Source organism: Schistocerca piceifrons, chromosome 2 (assembly GCF_021461385.2).
Source record: "Schistocerca piceifrons isolate TAMUIC-IGC-003096 chromosome 2, iqSchPice1.1, whole genome shotgun sequence".
Lineage (NCBI taxonomy): Eukaryota > Metazoa > Arthropoda > Insecta > Orthoptera > Acrididae > Schistocerca > Schistocerca piceifrons.
The window spans coordinates 797933332-797951300 of NC_060139.1; the positions used below are offsets into that span (position 1 = coordinate 797933332).

A 17969-nucleotide genomic window follows, 5' to 3' on the forward strand; every position below is an offset into this window, starting at 1 on the left:
CTCTGGGCAGGCCAGTCCATTTCAAGAATGTTATTATCCGCAAACCATTGCCTCAAATAAGCTTCTTTGTGACAGGTCCCATTCTCATGCTGACGCGAACAATCATCCTTTCTGAATTGTAGTCTCTTGTACGCAGTAAAATTTATTCATAGCCTTTCCTAATTAGTGTTTTCTTACCCACAAAAACTATCCCCATTCTGTAACACCATCTCCTCCACGCTTCACTGTTGGCAACACACATACTGGTAAGTAACGTTCTACATCTACATCGTCACTCTGCAATTCACACTTAAGTGCCTGGCGGAGGGTTAGAGGGTTCATAAAACCATTTTCTTACTACTTCTCTACCATTCCACTCTCTAACGGCGCGTGGAAAAAGGAACACTTAAATCTTTCCGTTCGAGCTCTGATTTCTCTTATTTTATTTATCATTTCTCCCTACGTAGGTGGGTGTCAACAAAGTATTTTCGCATTCGGAAGAGATAGTTGGTGATTGAAATTTCGTAAATAGATCTCGCCGGAAAGAAAACCTCCTTTGTTTCAGTGACTGGCACCCCAACTCGCGTATCATATCAGTGACAATCTCACCCCCATTGCTCGATAACACTAAACGACTTGCCCTTCCCTGTACTCCATCGATGTCCCCCGTCAATCCTACCTGGTAAGGATCCCATACCGCGCAGCAGTATTCCAGCAGAGGACGGACAAGTGTAATGTAGCCTGTCTGTTTAGTGGGTTTGTCGCATCTTCTAAGTGTTCTGCCAACAAAGCGCAGTCTTTATTTCGCCTTCACAACAATATTATCTATGTGGTCTTTCCAATTTAAGTTTCTCGTAATTCCTAGGTATTTTGTCGAATTTACAGCCCTTATATTTGTGCAATTTATCGTATACCAAAAATTTATCGGATTTCTTTTAGTACCCATTGGATGACCTCGCACTTTTCTTTGTTTAGTGCCAATTGCCACTTTTCGCACCAAACAGAAATTCTCTCTAGATCATTTTGTAATTGGAATTGATCGTCTGATGATTTTACTAGATGGTAAATTACAGCATCATCTGCACACAATCTAAGGGGACTGCTCGTATTATCACCTAGATCATTTGTGTAGCGATGATTTACCGTCTATCACTACGAACTGTGACCTCTCTGAGAGGAAATCACGAATCTAATCACAAAGCTGAAACGATACTCCACATGCACGCAATTTGATTATTAGTCGCTTGTGGAGAACAGTATCAAAAGCCTTCTGGAAATCCAGGAATAAGGAATCGATCTGAGATCCGTTGTCGGCACCACTCATTACTTCATGGGAATAAAGAGCTAGCTGTGTTGCATAAGAACGATATTTTCTGAATCCGTGTTGGTTATGTATCAATAAGTCATTTTCTTCAAGATGATTCATAATGTTCGAGTACAGTATATGCTCCAAAATCCTACTGCAAATTGAGGTCAGTGATATGGGTCTGTAACTCAATGGGTTACTGCTACTTCCTTTCTTGAACATTGGTGTGACCTGTGCTACTTTCCAGTCTTTGGGAATAGACCTTTCGTCAAGTGAGCGGTTGTGTATGATAGCTGAGAGAGGCGCTATTGTGTCTGCATACTCTGAAAGGAAGCTGACTGGTATACCATCTGGAGCGGAAGACTTGCCTTGCTTAAGTGATTTGAGTTGTTTCGCAACACCTAAGATGTCTAATTTTATGTCACCATGCTAACAGCTGTTCTGGTTTCGAATTCTCCATGCATTCGCTATACCCGAAATCCTTGCATAGGATTGGTACAGGGTATGAGCCTGTCGTGATTCTTCAATCATACACACTCGATTCCAGTCATCCACTGTCCAGGGGCATCCTCTTTACATCGCCTCAAGTGTCGCTTAGACTGACTACAGAACTGTGTGTCTTGTGAGAAGCTGCTCGATCACTGCACCATATTCTTTTTAACTCCTTTTGCAGTCTTTGTGCTGCTGGACTGCAGGTAGAACTTTGGAGCTGAGGAGTGATTCCTTCCAATGATTTCGTAAGAGTTTTTACAACCACACTCTGAAATCCTCGGCGGTCCCTGTCAGTTAGTTCATGGAGTCTGCCTAGTCTTGGTTTACTAGTGGTAGATCCTTTGTGCTTCCACTTCACAATCACATTACTAACATTCCACTTGGGCAGCTTTAGAAATGCAGAACTGACTGTGATGGGATTTGTTAGTCAGGTGACATCCAATGTGTAGGCTGTGTTAGATGTCATTGAGTTCCAGCTACTGAGAATTTTTCCGGATTGGATGGCCATGGTCCACGGAACTCTTCAATCCCCGACGGCAAGACTCAGCAAAACCAGGAGCACCTCCGAAGATGTCCAATGTAGCCTTGGACGAAACGTCAGGGATTGAAGAGTTCCATGGACCACGGCCATAAAACCCGGAAAAATTCTCAGTGGCTGAAACATCCGGTCGTGAAAGCCTTCATTGTGTCATTGAGTTCCCCCGTCCAATATTCCTTCCCATGTTACTGCTTCTCTACTGACAGCACAATAATCCCATGGCCTTTCATGCCAATGGGTCCAGATCTCGTGGCATTTAGTGGTCAATTTCGAATTGTATAGGGGTGTCGGGAGGCTTTTGGTCAGATTGTGTATCGACTGCCTCTGGCTACGACACGGGAATCGGAAAGGTAAATGCTTAAATGTCGTAGATGATTGTGCAGACAAATAAAATAATCATGAAGAAGAAATTCAACGTTGGGTTATGCGGCATGTTTTACTTGAATAAGCTGTTACCCAAATAAAACATACCGAGGATCCAGATATTTATTTTCTTCATTATAATTGAAAGTGGACGTGCACGCCAAGTCCATTACGCAACAAGAGCGGTGCATTGTCAGAAGAGAGTACATGTTGCGGGTTTCCTGCAGACACTGTTCTACTGCAGTACGGATAACAGATGCATCACGGTGTGGAAGTGAAGCGGCGCAGAAACTGGAAACGTACTCCACAGTTGAAGCACCCAGGACAGTACGGTTATTATGGGTAAAACGTTTAAACTGAATACAAATTCACCGAGAAATGCCAGTAACATATGGTCTAAAGGCAATTTCGCGTCCAGCCGTACTGAAATGGTGCCATTACTTTGACGAAGACCGCAGAGATGTGGAGGATTCTGATACTGGAGGCAAGATTTTGCACCTTACGATTTGGTTTTTTTTTCAGCTGGTTGAAAGAATATTTTGGGGAAAGAAATTTTCCAAGGAGGAGGACTTTGACACAGCGAATGGCTCCGTGATGAGGGAGTGGATTTCTGTCGTCGAGGAACTGAACGATTGGTAGAACGTTCCGACTGTTGTTTGTACAGACTTGGTGACAATACTGAAAAATGGTGTCATACGTTTGTGTCACTATGGAGTGTAGTGCAGCATTCAGTAAGAGTTACTTGGTCTGCCATGATAATGTGTAACTTACTTTTGAATTCCCCTCGTGAAATACGAGGGCTATCGAGAAAGTAGATTACATTTTCACCTGCAGCAACAATGGATGCGGCTAGCGTTGCCATACTGAGAGTTGCCCGTTCAGTCGGCATCCATCCTCCCCAGTGTATTGTATCGTTTCCTGTTATTTCACAATAAAAATTTGAAATGTGTGCAGCAATAGAAAATCCCACGAGTTGTGTCGTGTGGTCAGTAACAATGATTTTTTGGCAAAAAACATAAACCGATTGAAATTTATCAGCTACGTTGTGAAGTTTACGAAAACAACGTAATCGCTGAAGAAGGAATGCGCCAATGGTGCATTATGTTGCCGGTCGGAGTGGCCGAGCGGTTCTAGGCGCTACAGTCTGGAACCGCGCGACCGCTACAGTCGCAGGTTCGAATCCTGCCTCGGGCATGGATGTGTGTGATGTTCTTAGGTTAGTTAGGTTTAAGTAGTTCTAAGTTCTAGGGGACTGATGGCCTCAGAAGTTAAGTCCCATAGTGCTCAGAGCTATTTTTTTGCATTATGTTGAAGTGTGCGATGAAGAGCGAGGTGGACGACCAACATCGTGATTGGTGAAATGGTCGCAAAACTCGATGAGAGGATTCAAGAAAACCGCCAATTCACAGTGCCGGCTTCTCGTTTGGTTTTTCACAAATTTCACGACTTTTGTTGCATCATGTCGTTGCACAGAAGCTTAGGCCATCACAAACTTTGTGCGAGACAGGTACCAAAAATCTCGACTGAAAACCGCAAGCTTATAACTGCATCATTGACTTTCTGGGTTATTGCGAAAGGTGGTACCTCCTTCCTTGATCGAATCGTAATTGGATACGATACTTGCGTCAGATATGCGAACTGCTATACAAAATTGCGGTCTATAGAGTGGAGGCATACAAATTCCCTCAAAAAACCAATAAAATGCTTGCAAAAGTTCTCTGAAATTGTTTTTTGGTACAGGAAAAGTTGCTTCTTGTCGATTTTCTAGACCGTGGCACAACAGTAAATTGTACGAGGTGTTGTCAGACTTTGAAAAAAATAAGAAGAGCAACTCAGAATGAGTAGAGAGGAAAGATGGGCTCAAAAATTCTGTTCTTGCACGACAACGCTCGAGCACACAGGTGAAATAGAGTCGAGAAATACTTGACGATTTCAAGTGGGCTGTGCTTCCTCATCCTTCGGACAGTCCGACTCTTGCACTCAGTGACTTCCATCTGTTTCCAACGATGAAAACCTGGCTCTCAATGCAGCCATTTGACGACGACACGGAACTGTGGGAGAGGGCTTATAACTGGTTGAAGCCTCAGGCGGCAGCATTTTAAGACTATGGAGTTTCAAAGCTTGTTCTCTGGTATAATAACTGTCTAAATTGGTGCGCAGACTATGTTGATTGTAGTTTTTAAGTGTTACAACAGTGGTATGTAGGCGATCGTTATTCTGTTGGAGAACGCCCCGTGGAATGCTGTTCGTGCCATGACAACAGGTCGAATGAGCAGATAGATGTACAAATTTTCAGTCAGGCTGCGTCGGATAACCAAGGGAGGGCTCCTGCTGTAATACCAAAACAAATTCTACTTTCTTGATACCCTTCGTATTTTGTTTCTAATTTTCTCCGAGCGGGCTTTACTTCTTGCATTGCCGTCGTACAACGCCAGTAGCGGACACAAATAGAGTATTAAAGTGCGCGTCATTTATGACGGCGGCCGAGTTTAGGTTCGTTCTGCGCATCTGACGTCACAAAACACAGTCAGCCAATGAACAGAGAACGACGTTGCCAGAGCTCGATTGTAGTGCAGAGCACGGACGAGTGCCTTCAGTTTTAGAAACGTTCAGTAATAAATAAAGTAATTGAACAAAAGCAGTGTCTTGATAGCAGACTTTCTTTTATAGAAAGTTTGGAAAAAGCATTATTCATACCAATTGCTTCATATTCTATTAATTAATTAAACCAAACAAGCAATAAGCCTCCTAATTCAGGCGATAGCAAGGAAAGGTGTTTGTATCATTCTCACAAAACGCTTTTCCGCAATAAAGAACAGCGGTAATTGTTTATTTCATATTATACTTCGACGAAACGTGAATAATTCATAGTCATACCAACGGTGTTTGTCGGTATTTTGCGTGACATTTTAAAGTCCTCCGGGAGATGTATTGAATGACGAGCTGCGTTAGCGTAATGGTTAACGTGTATGGATGCTAAGCGAAAGGATCTGAGTTCAAGCCTTGTTCAGTGCTTAATATTTCTTTATTTAAAACAATATCGAAGTGTCTTACTTCATGAATTTTATTCGTTAGAATGTAATTTTGTGAAATTTCTAGTGATAACTAAAATCGACTATACGGAAAGTATACGCTATGGACTTTTACCTCTGCAAACCTTCAAAATTTCGTGCAACGGTTTACTACATCTAATACTGTACAATAACTGCGTTGAACTTCGAAACAAAATTAAGTCATTTATGGGGGGAAGGTATCAGTCAAGAAGATGTGTAAAAATCAAATTTTTGGGCCAAATAGTTTTTGTGAAATCGAATGATAAAGTGTGTCAAAGCAGTCGAAACACCATGTGTCTGCACAGGCGACAAGTGCAGTGATGACAAAATCGTGCACGTCCGCAGCTCGTGGTCGTGAGGTAGCGTTCTCGCTTCCCGCGCCCGGGTTCCCGGGTTCGATTCCCGGCGGGGTCAGGGATTTTCTCTGCCTCGTGATGACTGGGTGTTGTGTGATGTCCTTAGGTTAGTTAGATTTAAGTAGTTCTAAGTTCTAGGGGACTGATGACCATAGATGTTAAGTCCCATAGTGCTCAGAGCCATTTGAACCATTTTTGAAAATCGTGCACATCGCGGAATGCGGAGAGCACGTCTCTGTAGCTGCGAAAGGGTTAATGCGGCCGTGGTAGCTTTACTTCTTAAACTGCGCGCTCCCCCCTAAACGTAACTTTGCGGACTATACTATGGCGCTGCTTCTCTTGGCGCGTACAACCGGCAACGCAGCTATCTCCCGCGTCTAGGCGGGCATGAACGAACCGCCGAGATAAATGAATTGAACTATAATTGGTGATAAGATGATGATGTTGTGAACCTGTGTAGTCCGGTGGAGCTGGAGCTGTAGTGGTGCGTGGGACTGCAGCTGGAGATCTTGTCCAGGTTGTCGGTGGAGTCGTGCAGGTCGAAGTCGCTGGAGACGGAGTGCGATCGCGGCGTGGCGGTGCTGGGGCTGGGCCCGCTCACCGTGACGGAGGTGGTCACCCGGCGCCACGACGGCGGCTCCCCCGGCTGCAGCTGGCCCCCGCACGGCTCCGAACCCGGGCCCCCCGGAGCGCCGCCCGGCTTCGAACCGGAGTCCTGCCGGCAAGCGCGCACAGCCGCGTCAATTACCCGGCCAGCAGCGGGGCTCCGCCTTCTTGCTCCCTAACCTCCTCACCAGAATACGTGCTGCTGTTCATTTGAATACACCGGTCCTTAACAGTGAAAGACTGATCACAAACAATGTAGGTTAATTCTTACAAAGAAGAAAACAGCAACCAGCCACTATTAATACTGCAATTTATTTAGGTAAATAGCGCCGTTACCGGTTTCGAACTGGCAAATTCATCATCGGACGGCTGTTCACATGATTTTCAAGATACGCTTTACATTATCGTCCGTTTTATATTTTTATTATTCCACTGTGGCGAAGTATTTTTGGTGTGTTGTTGCCGGCGAAAATTCCGCGCGATTTTGTTGCGAAGTTGCAGCATTGTATTTTTCGAATATTCCTAAATATATCCAGCACTTATGTAATTTGTACATCTCAATATTGTGCAAAGCACTACACACACACACACAAACACACACACACCAAAAAGAATTTGCCACATGTGAAGTTATCACAAAGATTGCAGATTTACAAACACAACAGTGTCAGAGACGTTCTGACACTGTTGTGTTTGTAAATCACAGTGTCGGAGACGTTCTGACACTGTTGTGTTTGTAGATCTGCAATCTTTGTGATAACTTCACATGTGGCAAATTCTCTTTGGTATGTGTGTGTGTGTCTGTGTGTGGTGCTTTGCACAATATGGTGATGTACAAATTACATAAGTGCTGGATATATTTAGGAATATTCGAAAAATACAATGCTGCAACTTCGCAACAAAATCGCGCGGAATTTTCGACGGCAACAACACACCAAAAATACTTCGCCACAGTGGAATAATAAAAATCGCAAACGGACGATAATGTAAAGCGTATCTTGAAGATCATGTGAACAGCCGTCTGATGGTGAATTTACCAGTTCGAAATCGGTAACCCGGCTATTTACCTAAATAAATAGCAGTATTAATAGTGGCTGGTTGCTGTTTTCTTCTTTGTAAGAATTAACCTACATTAATTGTACACAGCCACGGTCTCACCGTGGCCGGCCGCGGTGGTCTCGCGGTTCTAGGCGCGCAGTCCGGAACCGCGCGGCTGCTACGGTCGCAGGTTCGAATCCTGCCTCGGGCATGGATGTGTGTGATGTCCTTAGGTTAGTTAGGTTTAAGTAGTTCTAAATTCTAGGGGACTGATGACCACAGCTGTTAAGTCCCATAGTGCTCAGAGCCATTTGAACCAACGGTCTCATCATGTCAGTTTTAGACAAAATAGCATGATCACAAACACTTCGGCAGAGTGTAAATTTAGTCAGACTATAATAAAAACTGCTCCTGTCATATGGCGAATATGTCCAAGGCAGAGTTAGTGTTGTAAAAGAAAGGGACTAGCTTATCTGGCAGCTTCATAGACATTTAAATAAAAACATCTTGATATAATCGCGCTTTTTTCATGTTAGTATTATTATCAATGTCATTTAATATAACGTATCCAACCCCAGAAATTTCATCCCGTAAAAAAAAATAAAAAATAAATAAAAAATTACCCTATTAAATGTATCCTCATGACATTTTACACTGACGGAAAAAAATCGCAGCACCAAAAAATAATTAACGAGAATAATGAAATTTGGGGAATGCGTTTGTCTAGATAACATATTTAAGCGATCAACATTGCAGCATGGCAGTTTGATGTAAGTGTGCGGTATGCCATTGCAAATGTGAAATGCTGTCACATTAATAATCCGTGTTACCGCCAGAATATTGAATGCAAGCATGCGAACGTGCATGCATTTTGCTGCGCAGGTGCCGGATGTCAGCTTGTGGGATGGAGCATCACGCCTGTAGCGTTTAGTCGGTCAGTAGAGGGGCGTTAACGCTGTTAGTGAATGACGCTGAACTTGTCATCCGATGATGCCTCGTATGTGTTCGATTGGAGACACATCTGGTGATCGAGCAGGCCAAGGCAACATGTTGACCCTCTGTAGAGTATGTTGGGTTACAACAGCGGTATGTGGGCGAGTGTTATCAATATGGTTCAAATGGCTCTGAGCACTATGGGACTTAACATCTGAGGTCACCAGTCTCCTAGAACTTAGAACTACTTAAACCTAACTAACCTAAGGACATCACACACATCCATGCCCGAGGCAGGATTCGAACCTGCGAACGTAGCGGTCGCGCGAATCCAGACTGAAGCGCCTAGAACCGTTCGGCCACTGCGGTCGGACGAATGTTATCCTGTTGGAAGACGTACCATGGAATACCATTCATGAATGGCACTACAACAGATCGAACGACCAGATTGACGTATAAATTTGCAGTCAGGGTGTGTGGGATAACGGCGAGAGTGCACCTGCTTTCATGCAAAATAGCACCCCAGACCAGAACTCCAGGTGTTGTCCAAGTGTGTCTAGCAGGCAGACAGACTGGTTGCAGATCCTCAACTGGCCTCCTTCTAAACAACAAACGTCCATCATTGGCACTAAGACAGTGCCGGTTTTCATCAGAAAACACAGACATCCACTCGGCCCTCAAGTAAGCACTCGCTTGACAACAATGAAGTCGCAGATGGCGACAGCTGAGGGTCAGTGGAACCGACGTTGCGGGGCATCTGACTCGGAGCTGCCCTTGAAGTAACCGATTTGCAACAGTTCGCTGTGTGTCTGTGGTGCCAACTGCTACTCACATTGCTCCTGAATATGCAGTAAGATGCGCCAGAACCTTGCGCCGAACACGATGGTCTTCCCTCCCGGTCGTGTCACGTGGTCGTCTTGAACCCCGTCTTCTTGAGACCCTATATTCTTGTGACCGCCGCTGCCAGCAGTCATGTACAGTGGCTGGATTACTGCCAAGTCTTTGTGCAATATCTCAGAAGAAACATGCATCTTGTCTATCCTTATTACACTACCTCGTTCAAACTAAGTGAGGTACTGATAACGCGTCTTTGTCACCTTAAAGGAATTCTTGACTAACATCAGCTCACCACGCCCGATCTCAAAGGCAACAGATGCTCACGGCCGTTAGAGCGTGTATTTAAAGCAATCCTGATCTGCATCCTCACAGTGGCGCTACTACCACCACTCTTATGTTTCTGGCGCGAAATTTAAATAGACGACATCTTTCAGGTGTGGAAACCCGCCTACCAACAACTCCTTCTTGATGTTGCGACTTTTTCTGTCAGTGTATTTACTGTGGCTGGCGGCTCTTCTGGAGTTTGAACACAGGATCAGGGAATTTGACCTAAAAACTGCAAACTGCAGGTGTGCCAACACCTTGCAGCTGAGAGAGCTCACTGCGCTAGGGAAGTATGAGCGAACATGTCAAGATATTTTGATTTAAATGTGTTTGAAGTTGCCAGATAATAGAAAAGCTAGTTCGCGTCTTTTACATCCCTAACTCTGCCCAGGAAATATTTGCTTTTTTGTGCTACGATAGGAGCTTTTTCCTTTCTGGCCCCCAACTTTTACTCTATCCTAATTTGGACATTAAACCACCTTAGCTTGGCAACCGATGTAGATCTTTGCTGACTCAGGTGACGGCAGATCCGGTATAAGTTTCTTATTGTCTTTCGAACAATGTTCCTCATATCGTGGCAACGGATGACGCTTCCACAGAACAACAGGATGACTATTGATGACATGTATCTGTTTACCTTTGTACAAAATTTGAACCGATTCGCACAAGTTTGAAGTGGCGCGCGTAAAAGAAAACACAGAAATGTGTTTGTATTGTACGTAAAATCATAATGCAGCTAGAATTTTGAAAGTGAGCTGTCAATTTTATGGTAAGAATGAATTTTTATTTTTATTTATTTATTTATTGTTCCGTGGGACCAAATTAAGGAGAAGTCTCCATGGTCATGGAACGAGTCAATACATGAAATTATAACACGATATTAGAAACAGGTAAAATGAAATATAAAAAAAGACATATTCAGGTGACAAGTCGTAAGTTTAAATAAAGAAAATCAACAATGTAACACTGGAATTTGCTTAATTTTTTAGCTCTTCCAGGAGCTACTCGACAGAATAGAAGGAGTGAGCCATGAGGAAACTCTTCAGTTTAGACTTAAAAGAGTTTGGGCTACTGCTAAGATTTTTGAGTTCTTGTGGTAGCTTATTGAAAATGGATGCAGCAGAATACTGCACTCCTTTCTGCACAAGAGTCAAGGAAGTGCATTCCACATGCAGATTGGATTTCTGCCTAGTATTAACTGAGTGAAAGCTGCTAACTCTTGGGAATAGGCTAATATTGCTAACAACAAACGACGTTAAAGAAAATATATACTGTGAGGGCAATGTCAGAATTCCCAGACTATTGAATATGGGTCGACAAGAGGTTCTCGAACTTACACCACATATAGCTCGAACAGCCCGTTTTTGAGCCAAAAATACCCTTTTTGAATCAGAAGAATTACCCCAAAAATAATACCATACGACATAAGCGTATGAAAATATGCGAAGTAGACTACTTTTCGTATTGAAGTGTCACTTATTTCAGATACTGTTCTAATGGTAAATAAAGCAGCATTTAGTTTCTGAACAAGATCATGGACATGGACTTTCCACAACACCTTACTATCTATCCGAACGCCTAGGAACTTGAACTGTTCCGTCTCGCTTATAATATGCCCATTCTGTCTATCAAAATATCGGTTCTTGTTGAATTGTGAGTTAGAAACTGTAAAAACTGAGTCTTACTGTGATTTAGCATCAAATTATTTTCCACAAGCCACGAACTTATTTCATGAACTACATTATTTGATACTGTTTCAATATTACAGACAAGATCCTTCACTATCAAGCTGGTGTTATCAGCAAACAGAAATATTTTTGAATCACCTGTAATACTAGAAGGCATATCATTTATATAAATAAGAAACAGCAGTGGCCCCAGCACTGACCCTTGGGGAACGCCCCACTCAACAGTGCCCCATTGGGACTGAACGTCACTACCACTCACAATATTGCTTTCTGTTCTTAAAGTAAGAGGGGAACCAATTGTAAGGTACTCCCCTTACTCCGTAATGGTCCAACTTCTGCAGTAATATTTTGTGGTCAACACAGCCAAAAGCCTTCGTTAAATCAAAGAAAACACCTAGCGTTCGCAACCTTTTATTTAATCCGTCCAAAACCTCACAGAGAAAAGAGAATATAGCATTTTCAGTTGTTAAACTATTTCTAAAACCAAACTGAACATTTGACAGCAAATTATGTGAATTTAAATGCTCCAGTAACCTTCTATATACAACCTTCTCGATAACTTTAGCAAACGCCGATGGCATAGAAAAGGTCTAAAACTGTCAACATTATCAATGTCTCCCTTTTTATAAAGTGGCTTCACTACCGAGTACTTTAATCGGTCAGGAAACCGACCACTCCTAAAGGAAAAGTTACAGATATGGCTAAGTACTGGGCTAACATACATAGAACAATACTTCAGTATTCTGCTAGATACCCCGTCATATCCATGAAAGTTCTTGGTCTTTAGTGATTTAATTATTAACTCAATCTCCCTCTTGTCAGTATGATGGAGGAGAATTTCAGGTAACAGTCTCGGAACACTTTTTTCTAAGAGCGCTATATGATTCCGTGTCGGGACTAGGTTTCTATTTAGTTCACCTGCTATATTCAGAAAGTGATTATTAAATACTGTACATATATGCGACTTTTCAGTAACACGGAAATTCCCATTACGCACTGATTCTATATCCTCGACCTGTCTCTGCAGACCAGCCACTTCCTTTACGACTGACCATATGGTTTTAATTTTATCCTGAGACTTAGCTATTCTATCTGCATACCACATACTTTTTGCCTTCCTAATAACATTTCTAAGCACCTTACAATACTGTTTGTAATGGGCTGCTGCTTTTAGATTTTGACTGTTTTTAACGTTTTGATATAATTGCCACTTTGTTCTACAAGATATTCTTGTCCCTCTAGTCAGCCATCCAGGCTGCCTGTTTGTGCTAGTACCCTGTTTTGAACGTTCTAACGGAAAGCAACTTTCAAAGAGCACGAGAAAAGTCTTGAGAAAAGCATTATATTTATCGTCTACTGTATCAGCGCTATAAACATCTTGCCACTCTTGTTCGTTGATAAGGTTTACAAAGGTCTCTACAGCAACTGGATCAGCTTTCCTAAACAGCTGATGACTATATTTAACATGTGTTGCAGCACAAAAATCTTTTAGACTTAAAATTTGTGCATCATGATCTGAAAGGCCATTCACCTTTTTACTAACAGAATGCCCTTCTAGTAATGAGGAATGAACAAAAATGTTGTCTATGGTTGTTCTACTGTTCCCTTGCACTCTCGTTGGAAAGAATACGGTTTGCATAAGATTATATGAATTAAGGAAGTCTACCAGCATCCTCTTCCTTGCACAATCACTTATACAATTAATATTGAAGTCACCACAAATAACTATCTTTTTGTATTTCCTATCTTTAGTTATTTAATTCACTATAACCAGTTTCCGTGCATTCAATTCACGTAACAACGTATTTTGTGTTCTACATTCAGTTCGACTTTAAAACATCGTTTTTCGACAAAGTATGGAGGTTATTGGATTAAAAAAGCTCAACTTTACCCTTTTATCTACCTTCATGCAAAGTTTGAACCGATTCGTACATGTCTAAAGTATAGAAATGGTGCGCTTCAAAAAACTCCCAGAAAAACATGTTTTCTGTACGTGAAATCCACATTCTGAGACATCAAAGGATCATCAATATAGTACTGGAGGGGGGGGGGGGGGGTAACAATCATAGAGGGAGACCAAGAGATGACTACACTAAGTAGATTCAGAAGGGTGTAGGCTGCAGTAGTTACTCGGAGATGTAGAGGCTTGCGCAGGATAGAGTAGCATGGAGAGCTGCATCAAACCAGGTCGGACTGAAGACCACAACAACAGGTTCTCGTATTTTATACTTTTCAGAAAACACACGGTGTGTAGTTTCAGCATGTTTGAAACTGTTCGAGATTGACTCAGGTGATGCAAAACCAATTATTGGAGGTGTGAAAGACATATTAGGTGACTCTGAAGTGCATCTGCAGAAAAATGGGTGGTATAGGCACAGATAACGCATCTGTTATGCTCGGCAAAGGAAATGGAGTTTATGCTCTCCTTAGACAATAAATTCCACAATTAATCGTTACACTATGTTCTTCTCACACCATCCCGTTGCCCATTTCTCATTCTTGTATAGATGAATTACCAGCCGATTTGGAATTCATTTTTCAGAAACAAACAACTGGTTCCACCGCTTTTCGATAAGGCAAAAGGCCTACAATGATTTGTATAATACACTTTGCGATGAAGATACCTTGAAGATACTACACATCGCCGGAACGCGTCGGGTCTTAATTGAGACCGTCTCTGAATGTGTATTTCATCAGTGGGAGGTACTAACATAGTCCTTCACGGAAGCCTCAGTGAATGAAGAGTGCTTTATCGCTCTGAACTGTGTAAAATGTATAAAGGCAACAACCAAAAATTGTTTTTCATATTTGTACGACCAATTCTGCGAGAGTGCAACGTAGTTAATAAGTCTAGATCCGCTGTTCCCACCAAGCTGCTGCAAAGGTCTGTTTTAATCAGAACACTTGTCCAAATTGTTATAGTAAAAGTGTGTCAAGAGGATCTGCTTTTTCTTCATCCCAATCCACATTTGGGTCCCGCTTTTGAAAAGCAAGTAGGAATTTTGCTTACCAGGGGAGAATTACTGTTGATACTGAAATGAGAATTCGGAAAACTTGCACTAACTTTACTGTACGCTTGTCATTTAGCTATAACCCGTCTCCCGAAGAACGTTGAAGTGCTATGCAAAGTATCATCTATAGCATCAGAAAACTGTTTAAGAAGAGTAAAGGACAATAATAACACATCATTAGCTTTATAAATAGGTACCAGACCGGCTATTGTATCTGATGCAGAACTTCAGCAGCAGAACATCAATTTCTTGTAGTGGGAGGCTGTGACAGCCACGGCTGGATCGTGGTTTGAAGTATCATAATATGAGGATGCAGATAAACAGATGCCTTTTAGCGAACGCTACAGTTTGGTTAAGATACTTCTAGTAGTGCCTTGGTCAAATGCAGATGTAGAGAGCTGTTTGTTGAAATGAATATTGCCAAAAGTTCACACAGGAAAAGAGTGGGGAATGCCAAACTAAGTTCTATTCTGACCATTCGTGCTAGCCTTCGGCGCCTCGGAATCTGCTATCTTAACTTTCAATTTGAAGATGCAGTTCTGAAAAAAAAATAAAGATTCGAAATAACTAAAGAGCCGAGTTTTCTGCACTACCATGCTTTACAAAATAAATATGGTTTGTTTCATAGCTACCATCCACGCCTACGGCAAGAGTAGCGACATTAGCAGTGACAACCGACGATCCTCAACATTAACACAGAAAGTGGAAGAAGAAGTGGACGGCACCGAAGTACGTGTTTTTCATGTGGAGTGAATTGTTCCATTCAAAATTCGCGTGTTATATTTAGGAGAAATATTATCATGATAAGGAATTTTTGATGTTCATTAGTCTGAAGAAAGAAATGTTATGCAAGTAACAGAATGCTGAACAAGGTATATTAAAGGTACACGTGAGTAGAGACGACAAGAAACATACGAAGCGTTTTAGTAAACGATATTCTCATCTACAGAGGGCAGTCAGCTGGACCGGTAAAACATTGTGTGAACATGATTGTATGATCGGGCTGCAAAACTGACAAGAATATCACCCGGGTCGATTGTTTCTGGCTGACAGTGAGACTCTCTCTTTTTTTTTAAAGGAGAGGCCAGACAAACCTGAGGTTCCCGCAGAAGGGGACCAACTTTTTGAGTAGCGGCAAGGAAACAGTCTCGTAACAGTCGCCCCACGGCTTTGCTATGCTGGTTCTGCGAACGGCTGAAAGCAAGGTGAACTACAGAGCTTATTTTTCCCGCGGACATACGGCTCTGTTCCATGGCTTGATAACGATCACATCCTCTTGGGTAGAATACTCGGGACGTAAAATAGTTCCCCACTGAACCTCCAAATGGGGACTACTCAAGAGGATGTTGACATCAGGAAAAAAGAGATTAGGTGAACGTCAACAAAAGTAAAATAAGGGTAAAGGAAGGTAATCGAATTAAATCAGACGATAGTGAGGGAAATGCGAGGCTACAAGCAGTAAATGCGTTTTCGTTTCGGGCACAAAAATAACTGACGATGGCCGAAATAAAGAGGAAAAGAAATTGGACCGCCAATAGCAATAAAATCAGTTCTGAAAATGAAGGATTTGTTAAAATACACAATGAATTTAGATGTTAGTATGTCTATTCTGAAGGTATTAATTTAGAGTGTAGTTTTGTACGTGGATGATAGACAAATCAGACAAAAAGAGTGAGGAAGCCGCCAGTAAACCCCTAATTCTTTAAAGAATCGAACTCCCATGTATAAAACAGTTTCAGACGGCTGATTACTTTACAAAAGAGTTAATGCATCGAGCATATGCGACGTTAAGCATGCAATCGAGAAAAAGTTTGCAAAAGGTTCGAAATTATTTTTAATGCTTGTCGGAAGTCGCTAAGTGCTCTCCTTCCCCAATACTGGATGAATGAAGCCTGGGTAATTTGCGTGTCGTGAGTTACGCTGCCTCTAGGTGCACATTCAATTTCTCACTATAATACTTATTGCTATAATATTTGTTGTGTTAAAGTTTAATAAAAGGTTATAGCTCTTAATGAGTAGATTATGACAGCATTTTAAATTTTTAAATTCGGTCAGTAGCTGTACAAACTGAGTTCTGTAATAAATATCAGCTAGTAACTGCGGATACTCTGTTCAAGAATCACAAGAGGAGGAGTTATACTTGGAAAAGGTCGGGTGATACGGCAAGATTTCTGTTAGATTACATCATGGTGAGACAGATTCCGAAATCAGATACTGGACTGTAAGGGGTATCCAAGAGCAGATATAGACTCAGATCACAATGTAGTAGTGACGAAGAGTGAGCTGAAGTTTAAGGAATTAGTTAGGAGGAATCAGTATGCAAAGAAGAGGGATACGGAAGTGCCAACGAATGACAAGATACGCATGGAGTTCTCTAAGGCTATAGATACAGCAATAAGGAATAGCTCAGTAAGCATACAGTTGAAGAGGAATGGAAATCTCTAAAAAGGGTAATCACAGAAGCTGGGAAGAAAAACAAAGATGGTAACTGCGAAGAAGCCATACGTAACAGATGGAATACTTCAGCTGATCGATGAAAGAAGGAAGCACAAAAAAATGTTAAGGGAAATTCTTGAATACAGAAATACAAGTCCTTAGGAATGAAATAAATAGGAAGTGCACGAAGCTAAGACGAAATGGATGCAGAAAAAATGTGGTGAAATTGAAAAAGAAAAATTGTCAGAGGGACTGCCTCAACATGTAGGAAAGTCAAAACAACTTCGGTGAAATTAAAACCAAGAGTGGTAACATGAAGAGTACAACGGGATTCCACTATTAAATGCAGAGGGGAGAGCTGGTTGGTGGAAAGAGTACACCGAAGGCCTCTATGAAGTAGAAGATGGTGGAAAGAGTACACTGAAGGCCTCTATGAGGTAGAAGATTTCTCTGATGTGATAGAAGAAGAAACAAGAGTCCATTTAGAAGAGATAGGGGATCTAGTATTAGAATCAGAATTTATGAGGACTATGCAGGATTTAAGATCAAATGAGGCAGAAGGGGTAGATAACATTCCATCACAATTTCTAAAATCATTTGGGTAAGTGGCAACAAAACGACTATTCACGTTGGTGTGTAGAAGTGTATGAGTCTGGCGACATACCATATGGCTTTCGGAAAAATGTCACCCACACAATTCCGAAGACTGCACGAGCTGACGAGCGCGAGAATTATCGCACAATCCGCGTAACAGCTCATGCATCCAAGTTGCTTACAAGAATAATATACATAAGAATGGAAAAGAAAATTCAGTATGCGCTAGATGGCGATCAGTTTGGCATTAGGAAAAGTAAAGGCACAAGAGAGGCAATTCTGACGTTGTGGCCGATAATGGAAACAAGAGTAAAGAAAAATCAAGACACGTTCATAGAATTTGTCGATCTGGAAAAAGCATTCGACAATGTAAAATTGCGCAACATGTTCGAAATTCTGAGAAAATTAGGGGTAA

General features: G+C 41.9%; 1 protein-coding gene across 1 annotated transcript in view; it reads right to left on the reverse strand.

Moving 5' to 3' along the window:
• LOC124775864 (1-phosphatidylinositol 4,5-bisphosphate phosphodiesterase epsilon-1-like) overlaps positions 1-17969 on the reverse strand; it is a 447016-nt gene that overhangs the window by 88554 nt on the left and 340493 nt on the right. Inside the window, exon 13 of the mRNA XM_047250697.1 lies at positions 6540-6802. Coding sequence (XP_047106653.1) covers positions 6540-6802 — 263 coding nt within the window. The remainder of the gene's footprint in view (positions 1-6539; positions 6803-17969) is intronic.